The following is a 17,213-nucleotide window of genomic DNA, read 5'->3' as shown; positions in this document are numbered from 1 at the left end:
CGCTTCATCAATACTGGCAGACACTGACATGGGAGTGCACAGGACCATAAGAGTCCAAGAACAGCACATATTTAGAAGTCATGTGAGGCACACATTTAGAGCACACATTTATGTGAGAAATGCAAAGGTCTCAGGGTGCAGACGGCTGTCTCATTGGAAACGTTAAGGTTACTGACTCTCAATAGGACAGGAAGGTGATGAATAGAAGGCAAAGGCCGCTGCGGCCCTGTTGAATGGAATCAAGTGAGACTGTGAGATGCACAGGTGAAGATGTCCCTGTGCAGACCCAGTATAAACAGAAGCCTTGGGGGATGACACAGCCTGTGTGAAAACATAAACACCAGATGCTGGAAGACATGGTGTTACCCACCTGGAGTATTAGAGCCTTGTATATTAGATTTGCATTCAATTTTTTTTAGGTCCTGGTAATATTAAAATGTGCTCTATGCAAAAGCTTTAGAGTAGAAATCTGAGGCTCATCTCCCTCACCCTGCAAGGGAGTGCCTGATTAGTCTCAGAAAACTACAGATCCCCAAATTCATACAGCATGGGGTGGGTGTGGAGGCTCCTTTTTCTACTGGCAGCTGCCCAAAGTAAGACATCAGAGCCCACAGCCTCAGGGTAAACTGAGGCAGTTCGATGACTTCTCACTTCCCCATGTTCTCTCCACAGGTGTCCAAACACAGATCCAGCTGGTGCAGTCAGGAGCTGAGGTGAAGCAACCTGGGCAGTCAGTGAAGATCTCCTGCAAGGCTTCAGGGTACACCTTCACAGAACAAGGAATGCAATGGCTGAAGCAGGCACCAGGACAGGACATAAAGTGGATGGGCTGGATCAATACCAACACTGGGAAGACAACATATGCTGATGACTTCACTGGACAGATTTTTTTCTCTTTGGACACCTCTGTAAGCACTGCATATCTACAGATCAACAGCCTCAAGAATGAAGACACAGCCATATATTACTGTACGAGATACACAGTGTGAAAAACCACATCCTGAAGGTGTCAGAAAAGCTCAAGGAAGTGGTTCTTCTGTGCCCAGACAGCAACAGAGGAAATATCTGCCTTCCTCCATGACTAGGATTATGACATTAGTGATTAGACACACAGGAAATTGATGTCTGTTCTTCGGATGAATATTCACAGTTCTGTGTTGACAATCCAGCCACACGAATAGGAGAGGCAACATTGGATATCATCATTAACGTGGTATACAATCCATGCTTAGCCAGGCATTGGTGGTGCTCACCTTTAATCACAGCACTCCTAGGCAGAGGCAGGCAGATCTCTGTCAGGTTGAAGCCAGCCTCGTCTACAGATTGTGCCAGGATAGGTTCCAAAACTCACAGTTAAATCCTGTCTTGAAAAACCAAAAGCAAAACAAAACCAAAACAAAAACGTATTGTTGTCATAACATATCTTATATAAATGCGGTAAACTTTTAACAAACAATTCTGAAACCATGTTTTGAAACAGTAACCTCAGCCTCTATCATGCTGTCACAGAGAAGAACACTCCGGTGAGCTATATGCTTACAAATGAGAGTGCAAAGAAGGAGAAGACAGCTCTGCTGGGAAGTGCTGGCCTTCAGAGCAGCCACTGTTGATGACAAACATCCACAGACCCCTGTGCTTGTATTAGGTCTGCTTAGGAGCCTCTCAAAGAATGTGTGTATTCCAAGATAAAACACACACTTATCTCAAGAACTGAATATTTACACCTGCTCAAATGTATGGTACAATGTTAAAACACACAATCACAAAAGTATTGTATTTTCAAAAATCATCACTGAAAAAATAATAAAAAGGAAATTTCCAGTACATGATTAAAATATAAAAAGAAAATCTTTAGGGAGAAATAACTAAATTTGAGTCTTGAATCTGGATTTCAGCTCTGGTACATTAGATATGGGTGTTATGATCCCAGTGGTCAGTTCCAGGCCAAGGGCTTCTTTCATCTTCACTGAACATTTCCAGTCACAATCCTAAATTAGTATTCCTTTCTTTCTAGCTTTCAGGTTTAGGTGAATTTATTATACTACATTGACTTATCTGCATTGTTGTAAATTGTGTTTATCTTATAGTTCATAATGTGCATGTTATAAATACAGTAATTGTCTCCAGAGAAGCCTGCTAGTAATGTCATCAATTATAAAACCAAGACTTGTAAATTCTCTGTTATTTCAATCTTCTATGTGTTGTTTAATTTTTCTATAGAAATTGTGAAACAGAAATATCCAGTCCATCAAAATCCCAACACAATTCTTCATTGACCTTGAAAGAACAATTCTCAACTCTATATGGAGAAACAAATGACATAGGATAGCTAAAACAACCCTGACAATAGAGGAACTTCTGGAGGCATCACCATCCCTAACTTTAAGTTCTATTACAGAGCTATAATCCTGAAAACAGCTTGGTATTGGCACAAAAATAGACAGGTAGCCCAATGGAATAGAGTTGAAAACCCTGATTTTAACGCACATACATACGAACACCTGATTTTTGACAAACAATCCAAATATATACACTGGAACAAAGAGGATATCTTCAACAAATGGTGCTGGCATCACTGGATGCAAACATGTAAAAGACTAATGATAGACCCAAGCCTTTTGCCCTGCACAAAACTTAAGTCAAAATGGATCAAAGACCTCAACATAAACCCAGCCACACTGAACCTACTAGACGATAAAATGGGAAATACCCTTGACTTAATCGGTACAGGAGACCACTTCCTGAATGTAACACCAGTAGCATAGACACTGAGATCAACAATTAATAAATAGGATCTCCTAAAACTCAGAAGCTTCTGTAAGGCAAAGGACATAGTCAGCAAGACAAAATGACAACCCACTGACTGGGAAAAAATCTTCACCAACCCCACATCTGACAGAGGGCTGATCTCCAAAATATACAAAGAACTCAAGAAGCTATTCTCCAAAGTACCAAATAATCCAATTAAAAAATGGGGCACAGAACTAAATAGACAATTCTCAATAGAGGAATCTAAAATGGCTGAAAGACACATGAGAAAGTGTTCAACACCCTTAGCCATCAGGGAAATGCAAATCAAAACAACTCTGAGATACCATTTTACTCCTGTCAGAATGGCTAAAATCAAAAACACCAATGGCAGTTTATGCTGGAGAGGATGTGGAGAAACAGGAACACTCCTCCACTGCTGGTGGGAGTGCCAACTTGTGCAGCCACTTTAGAAGTCAGTATGGTGACTCCTCAAGAAAATGGGAATGAGTCTAACACAAGATCCAGCAATTCCACTCTTAGGCATATACCCCAAAGAAGCACATTCATACAACAAGGACATATGTTCAACCATGTTCATAGCAGCATTATTTGTAATAGGCAGAAACTGAAAGCAACCTAGATGCCCCTCAACTGGAGAATGGATAGAGAAAATAGGGTACATTTACCCCTGGGTTTATTAGGATGAAAGGTGCCTGGTCTGTAAACAAGGTGGTTCAGAGCTTAGGTCCACTGAGTCTTAAACCTCAAACTTCACAGCAGATTTCAATTTATTGTAATGTTTACCTTCAGTAAACAACTGGATATGTAGAAGATGGGTATTAGTGGATACCTGTAGGGACACACCCTAGCCCCACCCAATAGTCATGGGACAGGTGCCAGGTGGACCTGGGACTCGCCCATAAGGGCATGGTGAAGGAAATCCGGTGTGATGTAAGGGAGCTTTTTAAGGGCTGCACCGGAAGACCCTAGCCCTTTTTCTGGCCGCACTTGCTGGGTTCCTGTAACCTCGCTCTGGTCTGTGTCTTGCCCTGGTGTTTTCTTGAATCAAGAGACTTCACCATCCGGGATCACAGTTCATCTTTGAGCACACGCTGCAACCTTTAATCTTTAGTTGGCGCCCAACGTGGGGCTTTTTTGTTTCGTTTGTTTGTTTTTTGGTTTTTCGAGACAGGGTTTCTCTGTGTAGCTTTGGAGCCTATCCTGGCACTCGCTCTGGAGGCCAGGTTGGCCTCAAACTCACAGAGATCCACCTGCCTCAGGCTCCCGAGTGCTGGGATTAAAGGCGTGCGCCACCAACACCTGGCGGCAGGAGACCCGGCCACAGCCTTGCCCGGATCCCCGGCTGCCTAGAGAGTTCTCCTGCGCACTCACTTTAGCTACATGTGTGTGCTTAGGGCCTGAAGGCAGGAGCTGCCTGCGCGCACAGCAGAGGGTTTTCAGCCTCATTCACAGGGAAAGCACCCGGCCGCTTCATGCTGCTACCATTTCCCTGTTCTCGCCTGCCTGTCTACACTTGCAGCGCCGTCTGCTGGGCCAGACCCTGGCAGGGTAAGCTTTTCAACTTTAGCTGTGGGCACAGCCACCTGCCTCATGCAAATACCTGACAGGTAAGTTCTAAAGAGTTCCTTAGAGGCAAAAGCAGTTTTTCTGTGAGTCCGATCCTACTCTAGATAGACACGGCTGTGCCACCTGCTGGCCAGATGTGGTTACTGCAACCGGAAATGGAATTACCAATAAATATGGCTGCATTTCCTTTGCAGTTAGACATGTATAACATATCTTATGCTTATATGCATTCACTGCTGGAGGCGCAGGCTGACTTGCAAAATATTGGCTTATATGTCTTGTTAGCTGTGACTTTATTGATTCACGTGTCGTTGTTCCTCAGGAACAGAAGGAAGTCTGATTTCTCCACCCACTTGCAGGACATACAAGCCTTACGTAGCCAGGTTCTAAATGAATCAAAACTTACCTATTCATTGCTTCTTGAGCTGTTAGAACAAAAACTGGATGATAGGCTTTGTTCAATGTTCTATACAATGCAGGCAGATCTGTCTACTACTCAAGCTGAAGTGCAGCACATTTATAACAACATGAAAAAAGACAGATGCTCCATCTTAGAGTCTTTACAGGCTGATGAGACCGTGATGAGATTCAGGAACGGAAATCTATTTTAGGGATGCTACAAACTAAACAGGCTACAGATCATGGTGCCTTAATGGCTAGGCAGGCAGCAGACCGTGAATCGTTGGAGACGGCATGCAGCGGCTTAGAAACTCAGCTAGGCTCTCTATCCTATTCCTTTGTTACTAAGGTACAAAATACCCAGAATAGGCTTCAACAATCAAATAATGCCACTAAGTCAATAGCTGGGAAATGTGAGAGGGACTATAATGAACTTAGAACTGAGTTTCAAAGCTTACAGGAGGAGTTACAGACCAGGGTCACCAAACTGGAAATGTCTACCGAGTTCATGGCAGAGATTAATTGCAACCTTGATTCTAAATTTCAATCTCTGGATGGCTATTTCCAGGTCACCCAAATGCTAGCTAGGGATGAAAGTATTACCCGTCTAGAAAATCTTACAGAATTGTTGGAGCAAATCGTGGATTCTGCATCGCTCCTTGAATCTTTTATGGTGGATGAAATTAAAGCCTCTCATGAGGAAATTCTGACCCAGCTAACATATCTTGAACAAGAAGACACTGACTCACTCCAATCTGAGATGCACAATTTGAGAAGGTATTTCAATCACCCTAAAGTGGTTACACACACACCTTTAGTCTACCTGGCCATGGTAGTGGACAAGCAACCATCTAAAAAACACTCCCAGGGGCAGACAGCATATACGTGGCAACCAACCCAATTAAAGGATCTTAGGTACATTAAAGAATCAGTTGTCTCATATGGTCTTCATAGCCCATATGTAAAACAGCTGTTGCATCCTTGGGCCACCTTTAACAGGGTGACGCCTGCAGATCAAGTAGGATTGGCATCAGCTGTCCTTGACAATTCTTGCCTAATTGAATGGAGGGCATTATTCACGGAAGAAGGCAGACTCCTAGAATGGCAAGCCACCAGGGACGGAGTTGATGCACCCCTCCAAAAAATCCTAGGAGAAGGTATTTATGCTGACCCACAGATTCAGGCTGAATATGACGACCATATGCTGTCCCTATGCAGGACAGCAGCACTAAATGCATGGGACAAGGTTCGTGAATCAGGAGAACAACTAGAAGCTTTTGCAAAAATAGAACAGGGACAAACAGAACCATTTAAAGACTTCTTAGACAGATTGACCAGAGCAGTAGACAAACAGGTAGCAGATTCAACGATACGACATTCAATTGTGTATAGCTTAGCTTATGACAGTGCAAACCCAATGTGCAAAAGAATACTTTTGCCTCTAAAGATCAGATCAGCTCCACTAGAAGTATGGGTTCTGCATACTGCCCATGTTGACTGTAACATACGAGATGCTGGAATCTGGACAGAAAAAGCTGTCCAAAGAGGTTTCAACAGACAACAGGAGATTAGAAAAGATAGCAACAGAAGGACTTGGGAAGGAAGAGCACCTTACAGGGGCTCACACATGTACCGAGAGGCCAGTGCTCATCGCCACCATGACTCAGAGCCTCGCATAGGAAGAGCACGCTCCAGGAGTCCACGGAGGCGTCAGGAGAATAGATGTTCCAGCTGTGGTAAAATAGGACATATAAGTAGAAATTGTAGACAGAGAAATTCCAATGATTCCCCAAGTGACAGGTCATTGCCCTCTGGGTTATGTAGGAGATGTGGTAAGGGCAAACACTGGACCAACGAATGCAGATCAACTAGGGATTTTCAGGGGAAATTATTGGCGCCGGGAAACTTGGAAGGGGGCCTCAAGAACAGTTCAATCATTCCCAGTAACAGTGGAAGACAATCTCTCACAGGACGAATAGATAGTTCCTCGCCTATGGTGGAAAATGATACTGCTCTAGAGGGTAGTTTGAATAGTGATGAAGAATCACATGTGACTGGTGAAAATGAGAAAAGCATATTTTGGCAAGCTTCTATTAATGATAAAAGGCCTCAGTTGAAAGCTAAAATTAATAATAAAGTTATTTCTGGCTTAGTGGACACTGGAGCTGACGTAACTATTATCACTCAGAAAAGTTGGCCTAAAAAATGGCCGCTTAAAGAGGCCAATGTACAATTTTTAGGAAATGGAACTCTATCTAGAGTTCGACGGAGTGTTAACACGGTGGTCTGTATTGGACCGGAAGGACAAAAAGGAATACTGAAACCTTACGTAGCAGATATTGCTATAAATTTATGGGGTAGTGATTTATTACAGCAATGGAATACTCAAATTAACATCCCTCCAGTGTCAGATACGAATTCTAGACAATCTCTGGATAGTAGAAAGGATCGGGTAAGATGCCATGGAAAATGGTTACCGATTATCCAAGCTGTACAGACACTAAATACAAATGACAGGCCTTCAGAGGAACCAAAGGCCTTGCCATTGAAATGGCTTACAAATGAACTGGTCTGGATAGGGCAATGGACTTTGACCTCTGAGAAGTTTGAAGCTCTAGAAAAGTTAGTACAGGAACATCTAGAGGCTGGTCACATAGAGCAATCTACAAGCCCTTGGAATTCTCCTGTATTTGTCATCAAGAAGAAGTCAGGTAACTGGAGATTGCTGACAGACCTGAGAGCCATAAATAAGGTAATTCAGCCTATGGGCGCTCTACAACCTGGAATGCCATTGCCTTCCTTAATACCTAAAAGATGGCCAATCACAGTAATTGACCTGAAAGACTGCTTTTTCACTATACTATTGCAAGAAAGCGATAGAGTAAAGTTTGCATTTACAGTGCCAACTCTTAATAACTCACAGCCAGTTCGAAGATACCAATGGAAGGTTTTACCTCAGGGGATGCTAAATAGCCCTACCTTTTGTCAACAATTTGTACAACAACCTTTGGAAATAATTCGTAAAAAATTTCCACAATCTCTTGTTTATCATCATATGGATGATATTCTTTTAGCAGATTCTAGTGAGGAAACTTTGGAACGTATGTTTAAAATGGTGAAGGAGGTTCTGCCTAGATGGGGTTTACAAATTGCCCCAGAAAAGATACAAAGAGGAGATTCTATTAACTATTTAGGATATAAGATAAACTTACAAAAAATCAGACCTCAAAAGGTACAAATTAGAAGGGACCGTTATCAAACTCTTAACAGTCTTCAGAAGCTACTAGGAGAAATTTCTCAATTACAGACGATTATTGGTGTGGAAGGACATGATTTAAAGCATTTAAAAATGTCACTAAAAGGTGATAAGGACTTAAACAGTCCACAAATATTATCTGCTGAGGCAGAAAAAGAGTTACAATGGGTAGAAAACAGAATATTGGATGCGCATGTAGATCGGATAAACCTTGATCTAGACTGCATTCTGGTCATCTTGCCATCCAGAGAATACCCTTCTGGGATTCTGATGCAGAGGGAAGACACTATATTAGAATGGATATTCTTGCCACATAAGCAGAACAAAAAGCTAAAGACGTATATAGAAATGATTTCTGATTTGATTTTAAAGGGCAAATTAAGACTTCGTCAGTTGACTAGGAAAGACCCAGCAGAGAGTATAGTACCTTTAACTAATGATGAAATTTCCTCCTTATGAAAGGATAATGAATATTGGCAGATAGCTCTTGCCCAATAGTCATGGGACAGGTGCCAGGTGGACCCGGGACTCGCCCATAAGGGCGTGGTGAAGGAAATCCTGTGTGACGTAAGGGAGTTTTTAAGGGCTGCACCGGATGACCCTAGCCCTTTTTCTGGCCACGCTTGCTGGGTTCCTGTAACCTCGCTCTGGTCTGTGTCTTGTCCTGGTGTTTTCTTGAATAGACTTCACCATCCCGGATCACAGTTCATCTTTGAGCACACGCTGCAACCTTTAATCTTCAGATACCCATTCTCAAGTTGAGTCATTGGCTAAAGAGTCCTCATGAAAACTCACAAATAGGCTACTAGTGGTTGCTCCCCACATACTGAAGATAACACCCTATCATTGAAGACACTACTTTATATTTCAGTGAACAAAAAGAAGTTGAACTTGAGCTCAAGTTAAAACTTCACCTCTCCTGAGAAGCGTTCACAGTGTTGGATGCATTTAGTATGCTATCAACCAACAAATATGTTTATCTTTACAATTGATGGGGAGTTGGCAGAGAAAAACAAATGAACATTATGTGCAGATGAGAGACTTGGGAGCCCCGGGCCCTAAAAGGGTGATCTTCAATAACCTTCACCTCAGGACCAAGGAAACAATGTAGGGGCGGAGGTGGAAAGATTGCAGGTGCCAGAGGTGATGGAGGACTCCAAAGAAATAGTTACCTCTGGACACAAAGGACTGATGGATATATCAACTCAGAGAGACTGCAGAGGCAAGCACACAGTGTGCCTATGTGCAAACTGATTGGGTCCCAGTGCTGAGAGGAGAACTGGACATGGGCTACCACATCTAACCAAGAAGCTACCTGAAGTTGGTACCTAATGGCATAATTAGTCTTTTTCAGTTGATCTCCCTGGTCTATAGGAGGACTCTCGAAGGTAGGCCCTATTTCCCGGAGTGGATAAACAAAACTAACACAATGGCATATTTGTTCAGTGATTGTCTCATTCTTTGTTTAGGATTTTTGTCTTTTTAGACTGTTTAGTGTTATTTTCTTCCAATTTTGTGTTCTTCTCTCTCTCATATACACACACAGAGAGAGAGAGAGAGAGAGAGAGAGAGAGAGAGAGAGAGAGAGAGAAAGAGAGAGAGAGAGAGAAAGAGGGAGAGAGAGAGGGGGAGAGAGAGAGAGGGAGAGAGAGACATTCACTCCATAGCCCATAGCTAACTGTGTAACACTTAAGAGAGTCCTCTGAACCCAGCAACAGATATCTGTTCTTCAAAGTCTCTGTGTGTACATAGCATGCCTAGAGGACAGTAAGGATTTCAAATGACATACATTTTCCATTCATTACAACATGATCCCAAAGCAAAAGCTAATGGATTCTATTAAAGGTAAATTTACCATATCCAGAGACAATTCTAAGAACACACTGGATATTCATGTAGGCAGTTTGTGCAGAGTAAATGTGTTATTTACTACTGTGTGTGAAACACAGTGAGTGGTCATCTTTGGGATTCCAAACATAAACCTCTCTCTGTGTGGTAGTGAAAACCAGAAAGCGGTGTTCAGCATTCATGGGTTCATAGTTACCCTAGGAGCAGGTCAGACAGAGTAACTGTTGCTTTTGCAATTGCCTTTCCACCTAACATTTATTTTCCAGATATGGCCAATTTGATTTTTAGCAGACATACTTCCTCACTCTGGGACCATTCTCACACTATGCTCTTCACTTGGTTCTTCAAGGTAAAACAATAGTTAAATTTGTGTTCTATACGCATATAAGATATCAACTTTATAGGAGCCCGGAAAGGAGTATTGGACATGCTTTGATGGAGCAGTTAGAATAACATTGATTCTGGGCATTCCTGTGAGAGAAGTTCAGGATTGCTGAAACTGGGTTAGTAGGACCCATGCCATGTTTTTGCAACTCTATTGCTATGGGCTGGGTGTCCTGGATGGAATATAAAGTAGATATCAGACTAACTATTAGCATTTATGCTTTTCTACTTCTAAATGTCAATGTTATGTGACTCGCTACACCAGGATCTGGAGTCTATGGCTTCCCTGTCATGATGGACTTCACTTCAATCTGTGACCATATATCTGCCTTCCTTGAGTTGCTATTGTCATATAGTGTGTCCCTGCAATACGGGTGTTACCTAAGACAGAACATCAGTACTTAGAATTGGTGCTATTCCTCTGAGAAGCCTGAGTGCAGTCTTAGTGTTCTATTGCTGTGAAGAGACACCAAGTCCCATGCCACTTTTATGAGAGAAACATTTAATTAGGACTTTCTTTCCTTTTTAAAATGTAGTCCTCATCATCATAGTGGGTAGCATGGTGGCCACTGAAGCTGGAGCAGAGCTGGGAGCTTCATCCTGAGTTGCAGGCAGAGAGAAACATTGGACCTCACATAGTTTATGAAACCTCTAGGCCTCCCCAGTGACTCCTATTCTCCAACAAGGCCATACCTCCTAATTCTTCTAATACTTTCAAGCAATTTTCCTCCCTGTTATTAATAAAAATGTGATCCATGTAGGACATTCTCTTTTAAAATGTACTAAGGGTATCTCCTGCTTCTGAAAGGACCTTTGCACCTTAGCTTAACATGACCTTTCTCCCCAATATTGAGAGCTGAATGTAGGCACCATATAGGAGCTATCAACAACAATGGGTCTTTTTTGAAGTTAGAATTGCAAAACTCTATTGTAAAAGATCATTATGCTGTAATAGTTCCAGAATTAATGGTGCATTATTAATGTTGTATAAATGGCAGTGTTGGGCTTGTCCTGTGGAGTTACATGGTATGCTGGTTTTGTGCATAATAGTAAAGTGTTGCAAAACCTCAGACCTCATGGAAATGTATGCGAGGTCATTATCAGTTTTGATTTTCTTAGGATTGTTCATAACGACAAAGCAAGTCTCTTAGAGTTATATGACATGAATAGCACACTCTTCAGTCTGGGACTCTGCCAAGGTCATATTTGAGAAGAAAGATACAGAGACATGGACATATTTTCTCTTGACAAATTCAAGGACTCTAGCAATATCCATTACTATATATAGCATACTGCATACACACACACACACACACACACACACACAAAAAGAGAGAGACAGAGACAGAGACAGAGAGACAGAGAGAGCAAAAGGCCCTTTGTTCTTCCTTGAGGGATTAATTCTTGGAGATGATAGCCATTTATTTGACTACACGGTTATCATTCACTAAGCTTATAGCAAATACATCCAAATTGCATCAGAGTAAGAGGAGGCTGGCCTTAGGGGTGTTATATCCAGGGAGAGAAGAGAGATATCTAAAGACACAGACGGCATCTTCCATTCAGAAAAATTAATGTCAAAAGAGACCACTCCATCCCTCTTAAGTCTTTACATGGAAACATACAGCCTTGATGATAGAAATAATAAATAGGAAGATTGAATCACAGTCCACAGTTTCTCAAATTGTGGTTATTTCTCAAGTATGAAAACACTTTGTATAGGTGTGAAGTGATCTGTAAGTAGCAGCTGTGATTCATCCCTCCCTGGTTTTGTAAGGGGTTGTGTTGCAAAGGTAGCTCCAGGAGTTGAGAAATGACTTTGTAAACAGTGTCCATCAGTTTTGCTGCTAGCTCACTTCCTCATTAGTGGCTACTGATACAGATAGGTGCAACAACACCTAAAGAAACGACTGTGGTTTATGAAGAACTTGAAAACATTCAAGTACAGCTTACCTTTTGTCCTCAAATTATCACTCACAATCACCAGGCAGACAATGAAGAAAAGAAAGAGGTCCCATTATGAGAGGACTGTGAGACTACAGACAAACTTACATAAACAGGTTCCTAAGACCAGCAGAGGGCACTGCAGACCCACCAATCCCTAAGAAGTAAAGGGCAGTAGAAATAGAGCAGGAAGAAGTGCACTGAGATTTCAAGGGACTGTGTGGATTTCATTGTCAACATCATACAAGGAGAGCTCATTGTGTAGTTGGCATGTGAGATCTCCATGCTCTACAGTAGAAAGGTTCTTTGTTAACCAGAACCATTGTGTGAACCCACCAAATGCCACATTGGATTCTTATTGCCATTGTAGAGGTACAAACCATTTATAAGCATAGATTAAATAAATGTGAGCCTCGGGACCCTGAGAAACATTTTGGGAAAAAATGTCCCAAGGCTTGCAAGCTGATTTCAGGGGTGTCCATAGTCCTGCTGATCACTCACTGGTATGGCAAAGACACAGTTTCCAATGTTCTGTGCTAGTGTCTTATTGGGTCAGCATGATCTCAGTGGACTTCTCATCATCACATATATGGGTGACCCTAAGGTGGTTCAGGTGCTCCTTGAACCATTAAATAAATGGTGTTTCTGCATTACAAACCTGGATGTGATGAACTGACTCTCTGTGGGATGGAAGAGCTCTGTGTGAACAGTGCCAGGATGGAGCACAAAATGATTTCTTCAGACACATTTGAAGCTCAGACCTCCAGACCTCAATGTCTAACACAAAAGTTAGGCATCGAGGTCTGGAGGTCTTCCTGGTCTTTCTCAAACAGGATCAGCTCTGATCTAATAACTACCCTCCCTCATGAATATGTAAATTGCAGGTTCTGGTTGTGAGTAAATAATGTCCCCATGCCCTACAGCAGCAGGCTATTACCCCATTGCCCTCAGTCCAGAGCACACAGGTTTTCAGCATGGACAGGAGCTGGATCATCCTCTACCTGGTGGCAGCAGCTATAGGTGAGTGGATCCCCTGTCTTAGGCCCGAGGGTGAGAGAGACGGTGAAGTGACAGTGGCATCCACTCTGTTTCTGCTTCACAGGAGTCCATTCTCAGGGTCATCTGCAGCAGTCTGCCTCTAAACTGAGGGCTCCTGGAGCTGCAGTAAAGGTGACCTGCAAGGATTCTGACTCTAATGATTTCCCCATTGCCTATATGAATTGGGTGAGGCAGAAGCCTGGACACGGGCTTGAGTGGATTGGAAACATACTCCCAAGCATTGGTAGAACAAACTATGGACAGACCTTTGAGGACAGAGCCACACTGACTGCAGATACACAGTTGAACACAGCCTACATGGAGCTCAGCAGCCTGACATCTGAGGACTCTGCAGTCTATTACTGTACAAGAGACACACAGTGTTGCAACCACATCCCGAGTGTGTCAGAAACCTTGGAGGAGCAGGAAGGTACCCTGTGCCTGAGATGAGAGTGAAGATCAGCCAGGAGACTTTATCAGAAATAATCAGCCTGAGTGTCCCTTTGTCTGTCCTGTCACAATCTTATAGGGTCTTTTCAACTTTTCAAAAGAACTACTGCAAATAATGTGATGTGTTGTATCCTTAAAGTTCACCATACCTTGATTAGCTGTTTACCATTAAACTTGACCATTGACTCTATTCATGATTAATGAAGTTAAATAGGACAAACTGGAAATACATTATGCTACACATACCTTTTAATATTAAGGGACTAAAAGAGTTAAAGACAAATCACATTGTGTGGGTAAACAAAGCCCCTTTCATAGCCCAATTTGGTTTGCCTACAAGGGAAGGCAGTTTGTTGGAAGAGGTGTCCATAGATTTTGGTGTAGGTGCTTTAAACCCCCAAGAAATCTAACTTTATGTCCTTAGTTATTGATACAAAGGATCATCATTGGCTTTTGACAGTAGTAATGAAATCTCTTTTGGTTTTAAAATTAAGGATAGAGTTGAGTGGCATGCAGTGTAGTCCTGAGGGTGTGGAATCTCCAACCTATTTCTGAAATCACTACACTAGTTCAAACTCACATTAGCCTGTGAATAAATATTTCACATTCCCCACATTTCTTCCCATTTTCCTTGTTTATACTCATTCCAATTGGGGTATCAATGTAACATTAAAGCTTTTTTAATCTGCATGTCACTGTTAGCTAAGGACTTTGGTGGCAGGACATAGAGAAACCAACCAAGAATGAAGCAGGAAGTTCTCCCTCCTGGCCAGGTTTCCTAGTGCAGTCAAATGCTATGATGCCTACAGGGAGAGAAAAGTCATCAGTAACCTTGCACTGTAACAGACCTTGCAGTCCACTCTATCAGCCTTCCAGGAAAATGTCCCCACCAGTGCCTGACTGGTATGCAGTGCCCAACTGCTTTCTATTTGTGTTTGTGACCTGCTACACAGGAAAGTCTTATCCCAGGAAAACATGTTCAAAATCCATGGATTTTGTTGGCACAGCCCTAGTAATCCTAGTGCCCTTTCTAATGGTCACGTTGTTAAATCGGCTTATACTACTTACGTTTACACTGAATATATTATTACCACACTCAGCTTTGATCTCTGATGATTCTGTATGCTGTGTAATTAATGATCAATGCAGACATTCATGACTGGTCAAAGTGTTGAGAGTGAATGACTGAATTCTCAGGCATTAATGAGGTGTCTGTATCAACCTCCCACCAAAGGATCAGGGTCCATCAGAAAGAGGGACTGGAGAGAACATAAGGTCTAGAATATGGGGTGGATGGAGATGACATGATCTCTTCAGGACTTGACACGGCCATTGTTCACAAGAGGTGACAGCAGCTGTAGTTACCAATAGAACATCTGCACAAACTCAAACCAGTCAAATTACATCAGAGAGTCATAAAATAGCTGAGGAGGTAAAGGTGTCTACTGGCAAGATAGCAATATCAGTTTGATTCTTTGGGCTCACATGGTAGAATACAAGTGTTGAATTTCATAAGTTGTCCTCTGAGGATTATATACACACTTTGTCGATGTGTGCCCTGTTATCACCACTTGAGGTAATACAACATCTTTTTGTCTTTCTGACAACATTAAGAATACATTGCAACATGGACAGGGAGGGACTCCTGAGGACCCACACCAAGTTTAGTGTCTTTTGGCATTTGATGAATGATGAGGACAATATATTTACTCTTCGTAGGAAGGTTTCTGCAGTTCCCTATGTACTAGTGGATGGCACTTCTATGTATATGTAGATGTTATTAATTGTACTCACTGTGTTATCTGTTACTTAATGAAACTAAATAGGTTAGGAAGTTGGAAGAGAGACTGATTTGAATGTACAAAGGGAAACATAGGGACATAGTGATGGAAGATATGAAATTAATATGTTTCATAAAGTAACGGAAATTTCAATGACAAAACAATTATGAATAGCAAAAGTAATGTTATATATGTTTATAATTTTCATTCATGTGTATATTGTACACTGCGTGTATTTTCTCCACTTCTACTCCTCCTTTTCTTTCCCTCCTAGTTTTCCTTTAGTCTAATAGACAACTTGACTTATAAACCATAATATATTTGTATACAGAATTGTATACAACTATGGAATGTGAAAGAACACTTATGAGACAGTCACATAATGTCTGTGTTTCAGAGATGGTTTTAATTAACGCAGTAATCTCCAGTTGAATTCATTTTGCTAAGAGTGAAGTAAATTCCTTATTCTTTCTTGATGAAGAGTCTGCTGTGTTCTACATATAACCACGTCTTCTTGATACAATCCCATTAACAAACACGTAGTTTATTTACATTAATTTAGCTATTTTAGATATTTCTGCATTAAACCTTGATGAGCAAATATTTCCAAATTTAGGATTACTCATTTTGGTCAGTTTTTAGTATGTAAGATACCATTAATCAAATATTAACTATATGTATCTAAAATGAGGATGTAATCAGAACTTAGCAGCTTTTGAAAATTCCTGTCACCATCATCATCACAGCCACCATCTACAAATCAACCTGACAACCTCTTCACAAAGTAAATCAACTGTCCTAGGTCAAAAACTACTGAGAGCTTAGATCCTGATATTACAACCACGTCTACACATTGCTGAGGGAAGTGTTACGTGATGCATTTCCTCAGTCAGGGATGGGACTGGACCTCAGCATCCTGCTGCCTGACCCAGGTGTCCTCCATCTCCTTCTTCTCCAGCTGGACTAGGTCCTTAACTAAGAATTTCCCTGCTCATTAATATGCAAATCATGTGAGTCTGTGGTTGTAAATACAGGGACGTCCACACCAACAACAACATATGATCAGTGTCCTCTCCACAGTCCCTGAGCACACAGGTCCTCACCATGGGATGGAGCTGGATCATTGTCTTCCTCATCTCACTTTCTATAGGTAAGGGAATCTCCAGTTACAAACCTGAAGAGGAGGCAGAGAATGAGGGGTAAGTAACACCTACTCTGCCATTTTCTCCATAGCTGTCCACTCTCAGGTCCAGCTGCAGCAATCTGGGGCTGAGCTGGTGAAGCCTGGAACCTCAGTGAAGTTGTCTTGCAAGGCTTCAGGCTTCACCTTCACTGAGTATGAAGTGCACTGGGTGAGCAGAAGCCTGGACAGGGCCTGGAGTGGATTGGAGCTGTCCATCCTTATATTGGTGCTACTGCCTATGCACAGAAGTTCCAGGGCAAGGCCACACTGACTGCAGACACATCCTCCAGCACAGCCTACATGGAGCTCAGCAGCCTGACATCTGAGGACTCTGCTGTCTATTACTGTGCAAGACACAGTGTTGCAACCACATCCTGAGTGTGTCAGAAACCCTGGAGGAGCAGGAAGCTGCCCTGGGACTGAGATGACAGATAACATCAGTCTGGAGACTTGCTCAGAAATAAGCAATCTGAGAGTGCATTTGTCTGTCTCCTCCTCACAGACGTATAATGCGTTTGTCAACTTTGTAAAAGACAACTAAATATAAAGTGATATTGATATAGGATGCCCCTAGAGTTCACTATATCTGGGG

The 17,213-nt window shown here is 42.1% G+C and overlaps 1 pseudogene and 2 gene segments (V, D, J or C); all 3 read left to right on the top strand.

Moving 5' to 3' along the window:
* Positions 1-547: 547 nt before the first annotated feature.
* Positions 548-989, top strand: LOC113838666. The segment is given in 2 exon segments: positions 548-593; positions 673-989. Coding segments are annotated over 2 exon segments (363 nt in total).
* A 12,154-nt stretch (positions 990-13,143) lies between these two features.
* On the top strand, positions 13,144-13,657 carry LOC113838665. The segment is given in 2 exon segments: positions 13,144-13,189; positions 13,272-13,657. Coding segments are annotated over 2 exon segments (432 nt in total).
* A 2,879-nt stretch (positions 13,658-16,536) lies between these two features.
* Positions 16,537-16,999, top strand: LOC113831431 (annotated as a pseudogene).
* The last annotated feature ends 214 nt before the right edge of the window (positions 17,000-17,213 follow it).

This window comes from Cricetulus griseus, chromosome 5 (assembly GCF_003668045.3).
Source record: "Cricetulus griseus strain 17A/GY chromosome 5, alternate assembly CriGri-PICRH-1.0, whole genome shotgun sequence".
Classification (NCBI taxonomy): domain Eukaryota; kingdom Metazoa; phylum Chordata; class Mammalia; order Rodentia; family Cricetidae; genus Cricetulus; species Cricetulus griseus.
This window is presented reverse-complemented; position numbering and strand designations above follow the sequence as displayed.